Below are 9089 nucleotides of genomic sequence, written 5' to 3'. Positions count from 1 at the left end.
AACCAGATCTCCAGGACAGCAAAGTTGCGGAGGAAGTAGTACATGGGGGTGTGAAGGCGCCGGTCCACAAGGGTGATGCTGATAATGAGGAAGTTTCCCAGCAGTATGAGGAGGTAAGTCAGGAGGAAGCCCAGGAAGATGAACATCTGCAGCTCGCAGGCATTGGACAGTCCCAGCAAGATGAACTCAGTGACAGTGGTGCTGTTCTCCATGGCTCCTCCCACCTCTTCTGGGGATGTTCATGGATCATGCTCACATCAGGGCCTGTGACTTCTGAGCACCCGAGGACAATACAAGGAAGAAAAACCCAGAGGAAGGAGCACAACACTTTCAGCTGGAGGAACCCTTTAGAGTTTTCAGCTCTCGCCTTCTCGCTCCACAGTCTGGTGATTCAGAGCTCTAACAGAGTCAATTTGGACATCATTTTAGAAATTTGGGGGCAATTTTTCTACCCTCCCCCAGATTTTTTCAACAACTTTTTTACATTACATATTTTTTCCTGCTAGTAAATTTTATTCACTATTTTAGATAAGATGCTATTTCTCATATTCATTTAAATGTCGTTAAAAAGTTCCCCTAAATTCAGTCCTACTTCCTACTGCAAATCCACATCCTGTGAATGAAAGATTTTCACTACCATTGTTGATGGAGAGCCCACCAAGCCTGCTATGAAGGGCGCTTTAGCTGAAAAGATAGTGAGCGATTTGAATCCCAGTTACCACAGCTTAAGAATCTCATTCCATCCATATGAAAAACAAGAAACAAACAAAGCAAAACAAAATGTGCCGCCCAAGGGGTTTTCAAACAGAGACCCTAGGAGGGGGTGCAGGAGTGAAAAGGGATGGGAGACAGGAGGAAACGGAGGCAAGTCAAGATTCTGATCAAGCCTCATTTATTGAAAAATACCTTTTTTTAAATTTTTTTAAAGTTTTATTTATTTTATGTATGAGTGCTCTCTCTTCATGCACATCAGAAGAGGGCATCAGATTCCATTACAGATGGTTGTGAGCCACCATGTGGTTGCTGGGAATTGAACTCAGGACCTCTGGAAGAGCAGCCTGGGCTCTTAACCACTGAGCCGTCTCTCTAGAAAAATTTCACAGGGTTTTTATAGGCAATCTCGGGGGCAAGGGTATTTGGGTAGGCAGGGTTGCTATGGACACCTAATGGCAGATGTTCGGCTATCTATCTCAGTAGTAAAAACTTCGAGATAAGGAAGTAAGTTCTGAGGGAATACAGCTGCAAAACTAAGATAAGCAAGTGGTTTCCCAGACCGGGTGGAGCGGCCTCGGGCTGACCCAGCCTGCTACATGCCAGGCAGAGGGGTAGAAAATGGAGGCTACAGACAAGATGGAATTGCCTATGTTTTAAGCCATGAGCCACTAAGGGCAGCTCCCCACAACAAAACAAAACCCAGGGAAAGTTCTTGCAAGATTTAAACAAACAATCCATGCCGATACATGGCTGGGGCTGGACACGGAGCAAGCAGCTGCATAATGTCACTGATTTTCATTTCTTCCTTCGTGACCAAAATTAGTAGGATAATAATGTAAAAGTAATATAACAAAATATAGTATATTTACTGGAATATATTTTTCCAAATGTGTCAAAATTATAAAAAAAATATTATCTGTGGGCTGCTGGGATGGCTCAGTGAGGAAAGCACTTGCTATGTGAGCCTCACAATCATAATAGGATCCCTGGGACCCATATAAACGTAGAAGGACAGAACCAGGTCCACAGAGTGGTCCCCTGACCACCATACTTGCCCTATGGCATGTAATAATCATAATCATAATCATAATAAATATAAAATATTAACAGCTCATTATGGAAAGTTTAGGAACTTAGAGTAAAAGGAATAAAAAGGTTCATCTGTAGCTCCACACAGACAACATCTATGAGGATTTTTTTAACTTGAAGATCTAGTTTTATATTTTTAACTATGTCTATCTGTCTGGGTCTGAGTGCATGTGGGCACAGGTGCCCTCAGAAGCCAGAGATGTTGGAGCCCCTGGAGCTGCCCAACGTGGATGCTGGGAGTGAGCTCAGGTCCTCTCAAAAGCAGTACGTGCTTTCCACCTCTTAGCCCTCTCTCTGCTCCCAGTCTAGGAAGACGTGGACGCAGGGCTGGGAGGGTAGCTCAGTGGGGCCGCCCTTACCTAGCATGCATGAAGCTGCTTTCAAGCACCACAGTTCTATTTTGTATTTCCCTGTTGCACTTTTCTATCATTGTTTACCATCTATGTATTGGTTTATACAACTAGGCTCACAGATTATGCATTTTACCCCTTTCCTTCTCATACTAATAAAAATAAAACATCATTATAACGAACTTTTTGTAATTATTTGGCTACTATTTTTTAAAAAGCTATATGTGGATAAGAACACATGCATTTTATTGTGTTTAATGCTTTTGTATAATATCCTTAATAATCAAAACAAATAGTAATATAAATGGCCATTCAGAGCTATTCATGGATTCAGTCTCAATTTTAGAGAATGTATTTTCACTTTAAGTGATTGTTCTTTCCGGTTACACTAGTTGACATTGTTCTTAGACTGGCCTCAACTTTGCAATCCTCTTGCCTCACCCTCTAAAATGCTGGGAATACAGATGTGTGCTATCACATCTGGATCAAGGCAAGCAATACAGATGTGTGCCATCACACCTGGACCAAGGCAAGCAATACAGATGTGTGCCATCACACCTGGACCAAGGCAAGCAATACAGATGTGTGCCATCACACCTGGATCAAGGCAAGCAATACAGATGTGTGCCATCACACCTGGATCAAGGCAAGCAATACAGATGTGTGCCATCACACCTGGATCAAGGCAAGCTTCTTCCTGTCAGGGAAGTGCACTCTGTCACAGACAAGAGGAGAAACTAATGTGATCAGGTTGAATCTGAGAAATGACAACATAGTACACTATAGGTGAGTATAATATGTGGTTTTTTGGAGATGAACTAAGATAGAAAATGGACATGCAGAGATAGAGGGTTCTATGCATTTTCTATCTTTCTTTGTTATTGTTTGTACAATAGTCTAAATCCAAACATAAGAGAAATGGGAGTGATAAGCTTACTTGGGTTTGGAGTTGAATCGAACATTTTAGCGACAAAAAGGAAGCAAATGGTTGAATGTATGGAAAAAAACCAATAAAGGAAAAAAGAAACAATAAAGGGCTCATTCCTGGGAGAGCTAATTCTCTCTCCCAGAAACCATTTGTTCCTATAACTCTTTGTCCAGGTGTAGAACCTTGTGAAACTATCTTCCCTCCGTATACTTACATACATATGCGTACATATACATAGCTGTTTTAGATTGAATTTATATAGTTGTGCAGACATATACATAGCTATTTTAGATATGCATGTAGCAACCAAAGAGGAGACTATCAGTTTGAGAAGAGGGTTGTGAGGGGTTGGAAGAAAGATACTGGGAGGGGCCTAGAGAGGACAGGGAGGGGGAAGAGTGGTGTGCTTCTGTTTTAATTTTAAATGTATTTTTTAAAAAAGCAAAGTATAAAAAAAAAACCTTGGGGATACTGTGCTTCCTGATCTGCACATAGGTAAGATACTTGGGAATTGTGAAAGAGCCAGAGAAGCAGGCCTGCTGCAGTCTACCAGCACACACCCGGAGACATGCCAGGTGTGCTGCAGCCCACCAGCACACACCCGGAGACATGCCAGGTGTGCTGCAGCCCACCAGCACACACCCGGAGACATGCCAGGTGTGCTGCAGCCCACCAGCACACACCTGGAGGCATACCAGGTGTGCTGCAGCCCACCAGCACACACCTGGAGGCATACCAGGTGTGCTGCAGCCCACCAGCACACACCTGGAGGCATACCAGGTGTGTTGCAGCCCACCAGCACACACCTGGAGGCATACCAGGTGTGCTGCAGGATCCTAAAAGCCACTTTCCCCCATTCTCAGCATCGCACCAAGCATATTACCCTACTCCCTGATGGCTGCAGTACTTGACAATTACTGTTTTTCATGGGAGCTTCTGAGTCTACAATGTTGTTTAAAGGACCAGGCTTCATCAAGGACTCACCAGACTTTTATAAGATGGACTCTCCAGGGTGGTCAGATGTTATGCAGACCACAGACACCGGCAGATCTTGTTCTGTTACACTCCAAGTGCCACCAAACCTTCAGGTTTTCCAGTAACCCATCCCTCTTGCAGCACCCCCTCCCCAATCCTCCCAGAAATGAGTTGTGTCTCGATAATTAACAGAACTGAGTTTACCGGCTCCTAAGGTGGCTACTAGTGCTCCCGACCTAAGTGTCACTGCAGGCCCAACTTCCTGAGAAAGTCAAATATCCAGCTATAGTTCCTATATTAGAGAGACAGGCATCAATGGATGACTCGTGTGACTGCACACGATCTTCCAGGCCCATCATGCCCACAGAAGATTCTGGGATAAAGTAATCATGGTAGACCCTTGGTCTTTGTGGACTGGGAAGAAGCCTCAGGTATTAGAAGTTCTCTTTGGTCTCCATGGAAATTCAGAGGTGTGCAAAGATGCACAGCTCATCCTTAACTCATCTGAGAGTCTCTCTCCTTGCTGGATGGAGCTCTGCTTCCCTTGGGCTTCATTACCGTCAGTGAGAAGAGGGACCTGGGAAGGTCCCTTCCCTCTTACTTCATTTCAACTCGCAGACTGGAAGTTTACTTTGTTCTGGCCAAGAAAGCCCAAAAACTGCCAATGAAGTTTTAATTGGGACAGAGAAACCCAATTAACACATCCAGCACAGCTTTTGCTGGTTGCTTAACTGCGGGACAGACACTGTTCTGTTAAAGCAGAGTGTCCTGGGGGAAAGGAGACATTAAAAATAACCAGACAACTAATTGCCTTTGTGACCAGTGCTCTAGAGAACATCTTGAGGCGGGGGTCCTTGACCCAGACTAAAGGATGGGTGTCTGTCTGCTTTGGGCTGTTGTAACAATACTGTGACCTCATGGGAATAGACCCTTACCTTTCATAGCTCTGGAGGCTGGGATGTCCCAAGATGCAGATGCCACCTGCTTCAGTGACTTGTGAAGGATGCTTGCCTTGCAGTATCCTCTCTGTATCTTCTTGTGGCACAGATAGAGAAAGCCCTATTCTCTTCTCTCTACACTTTCATGACTTAGCTAAGATTGATTATTTTCCAGTGGTTTCGTCCTATAACTTTCATCGGATTAAGCTTCAATGTGTGAATTTTAGTGGACCACAAAGACTCAGTCCATGGCAATGAGGGAAAATGTTCCTGATAAAGTTAGGGAAAGCTGAGCTGCAAAGGGTGAGCAGTAGTGTGTGGGGTGAAGAAATGCTAATTAATGAGTTATTACTTAGACATGTTTATTGAGCACCTGCCCTGTTCTGGGCATTGGACCACACACTGAGGATGAATGGCTACCAGCCTCCATGGGCAAATCATGTAAGAGTCCTGGGATAGTTTCCATCTCAGCCTCCACAGGAAAATCATGTAAGGGTCCTGGGATAGTTTCCATCTTGGTGCTTTGTCCAGTCAAACTATAATTATTTTGTAACCCCACTTTTTTCTTTGGCAACCCAAACTGTTTCTATGTTGGATAAAACCTGAGGATCTTTAATAAAAACTGACTGATAAAACTTGATTGCAGCCAGGCGGTGATGACGCACACCTTTAATCTCAGCACTTGGGAGGCAGAGGCAGGCAGATCTCTGTGAGTTTGAGGCCAGCCTGGTCTACAAAGTGAGTCCAGGACAGTCAAGGCTACACAGAGAAACCCTATCTCGAAAAACAAAAAGAAAAAAAATTGATTGCAATAAATGAGATAGTTTTTAGGAGTTTGTGTGACAAGTGCAGGAATGAGTACGTGTCTTATTTTATGTTTAATGTTTATGTGTGCACACACATGCATACACATTCATGCATGCACCCATGCGATTCTGTCATGCACTTGTGGAGGTCAGAAAAAGCTGGCTCTCTCCTTCCACCATGTGGATTCTAGGGGTCAAATTCAGGCTGCTAGGTTTGATGACAAGTGCCCTCACCTGCTGGACCACCTGGCTGGTCCAAATGAGTACATTCTTTATACACGTTTTTAAAGCATTAATTGGGAGGCTGTTAATTTGACTGGAGTGTCTTTTTATCCTTGATGGGGCAGGGTGGCAATTGAGCCACCCAATGTGAGAACTAGAATCAAACTTGGACCCTGTAGAGCTCTTAACCACTGAGCATTTTTGTTTTGTTTTGTTTTTGTTTGTATGGTTGGTTGGTTTTGGTTGTTCGAGACAGGGTTTCTCTGTGTAGCCTTGACTATCCTGGACTCACTTTGTAGACCAGGCTGGCCTCGAACCCACAGCGATCCGCCTGCTTCTGCCTCTCGAGTGCTGCGATTAAAGGCATGCGCCACACACACACACATACCTTTACGCTCTGGTGGGGAGCCAAGGCTCCACTGAGCATTTTAAAGTTATTAATTATTTGAGAATTTCATACATACATTATATCTACCCCATTCCTTCTCTTAACTCTTGCTAGACCCCCCCCCTTCCACCTTTGCGTCCTCTCCTCCCACTCCCTATTGAGTCCACTGCACAAAGAAACTTGTTTGATGAGGTCTAAGACCCACACTAAGCTATGTATCTGGGTTTGTGTGTTTGATGACAGTTTGATACTACATTCATTTAGCAAAATAATAGTAGGTTCACCTCTGGCGTCTATGAGCTTTCCAACTAGCAGGTAGGCTATTGGCCAGATTTACAGCAACAGGCATGGGTTTACTTCTGTGGAGCAGACCTTAAATCCCACTGGGAAGCAGCGTGGTTGTCCCCATAACATTTGTGCCAATATTGCACACATGAACGTATTTGGCCATGTTTGTCATCGTTGTAGCTCATGAGTAAAACTGTTGATGGTTTCTCTTCCAGCAGGCTGCCTAGCGCTTTCCAGTACGGTGAAAGCTGCCTAGAAGATACTCTTTCTGGTTAGTAGCAACGTCATTTCTCCATATCCTACGAACAAAGTGTGTGCTGTCTTCAGCAATAGGGTCTTACCGTTAAGCTCTGGTGGGGAGCCAAGAGCAATAGCAATAGCCGTTATTTTGAGAATCTCCCAACCCTCTTTTGGTTTTTTGTTGTTGATTATCTCATTTATTTTTGAGTGTGTGTGTGTGTGTGTGTGTGTGTGTGAGAGAGAGAGAGAGAGAGAGAGAGAGAGAGAGAGAGAGAGAGAGAGAGAGTAGACATGCATGTGTGTATATGTGAGCAGCATATGTGGGGGTCAGAGGCAAACTTTTGGCATTGTTTTTTTTGGTTTTCACTTTCCACTTTGTTGAGGCAAAGTGTCTCTCTCTCTCTCTCTCTCTCTCTCTCTCTCTCTCTCTCTCTCTCTCTCTCTCTCTCTCTCTCTCTCGTTTCTGCTGCTGTTCGTCATACTCCAGTCTAGCTACTCCTGCAGCTTCTCAACAATTTTCCCCTCTCTGCCTGCTGTATCTGTAGGAGTGCTGGGAGTACAGATGCGTGCGACCACATCCAGCTGGGTTCTGGTTATCAAGCTCGGGCCACCTGGCTTACATGGCTACATCTTTACTCAGAGATCCGTCGCCTCTGTTCCAGAGGCTCTAACTTGTTGGAGGCCCTAGAGCTCCTTGACTACACAGGGCTGCCTAGCAAAGTGTCTCTGGTGGTATTCCTTTCAGGTCTGATTTGGATACAAATTTTGATTCTTGTTTTCGTATTGGTGAAGAGTGACCTAAGGATTTTGGCAGGGACTGCATTACATCTGTAGGTTACTTCTGACAGGGTTGCCATTTTCCTGATGGTCGTTCTTCCCATCCTCTCATGTCTTCCTCAACATCCTTCACCAGTGAAGATGGGATGTCAAAGTCTTTTGTATCTTTGGGTATTTGTAGCTGCTGTAAATGGGATTGATTTCATAATTTCTTTTTCAGTATGTTTGTCATTGGTACATAGAAAGGCCATGGGCTTTTACGTTAATTTCGTATTCTGACACTTTGGCAGGGGTGTTTATCAGCTCTAAGCATTTATTTTCATGGAATCTTTAGGGCTCCATATGTGTATAATCATATCATCTGCAAATGGAAATATTTTGAATACTTTCTTTATTTTTATTCCTTTTATTTCCTTTTTTGACTGTGCTAGCTAAAACTCCAAGGACAGTGCTAACTAGGAGTGAAAAGAGTGGATGATCTTAGCTGACAGGCCTTGAGTTTTCTCCATTTAGTGTGATATTGTCCATACATTTGTCACATATGGTCTTTACTATGTTGATATATGTCGCCTGGATCCCTGGATTCTCTAGGACATTTATCATGAAGGGATGTTGGATTTTTGTCAAAGTCTTTTTCTGCGTTAGATGATTATGTGATTTCTGTCTTTTAGTCCATTTATGTGATGAATTACTTTGACTTATTTATGTATATTGAACTGTCCTTGTATCACTGAATGAAACCAATTTGATAATGAATGCTATCTTTTTATATGATTTTGAATTTGACTTGCAAATATTTTACTGAGAATTTTTATATTTATGTTCATCAGGGATATCTGTTTGTAATTTTCTTTCTTTGATGTGTCTTATCTAGTTTGTCATCCAGATGATACTGGTCTCATGAAAAGAGTTTAAAAGCTTTTCTTCTTTTCCTGTTTTATGGAATAATTTGAGCACTATTTGTATCAGTTCTTTTTTGAAATTCTGTTAGAATTCTGTACTGAATCCATCTGGTCTTGGGTATTTTTGGTTGGGAGACTTTTAGTTACTGTTTTAATCATGTTACAGGTTATGTATTTGTTTATTTCATCTTGATTTAACTTTTAACAGATCATTTTATCTAGAAATCCATTGCTTTCTTTTAGATTTATATCTTAATAGTGGGGTAAGAATTGTCTGAATTTCATTGGTATTTGTTGTATTGTCTCCTTTTTCACCTCTAATTTTATGAATTTGATCTTCTCTACCTTTCTTTACATTAATTTGACTAAGAGTTTTATCAATCCTGTTTCTCTTTTCAAAAAACCAACTTTTTGTTTCATTGATTCTTTTTATTTTATTATAGTTGCTGGTTTATGTGTTTTGTTTATGTAT

The 9089-nt window shown here is 42.5% G+C and overlaps 1 protein-coding gene across 1 annotated transcript in view; it reads right to left on the bottom strand.

The window, feature by feature from the left end:
• The window catches only part of LOC311589127 (olfactory receptor 6E1), a gene marked incomplete at both ends in the record, with an annotated part of 942 nt that extends 730 nt beyond the window's left edge, over positions 1-212 (bottom strand). Inside the window, one exon of the mRNA XM_084767416.1 lies at positions 1-212. This exon is cut by the window's left edge and continues 730 nt beyond it. Within this exon, the coding sequence (XP_084623542.1) occupies positions 1-212 (212 nt within the window).
• Positions 213-9089: the final 8877 nt, after the last annotated feature.

This window comes from Acomys minous, assembly GCF_964271855.1.
Source record: "Acomys minous genome assembly, chromosome: 18".
Classification (NCBI taxonomy): Eukaryota; Metazoa; Chordata; class Mammalia; order Rodentia; family Muridae; genus Acomys; species Acomys minous.
Note: the sequence above shows the minus strand (reverse complement) of the source record. Positions and strands in the feature narration are given on the sequence as shown.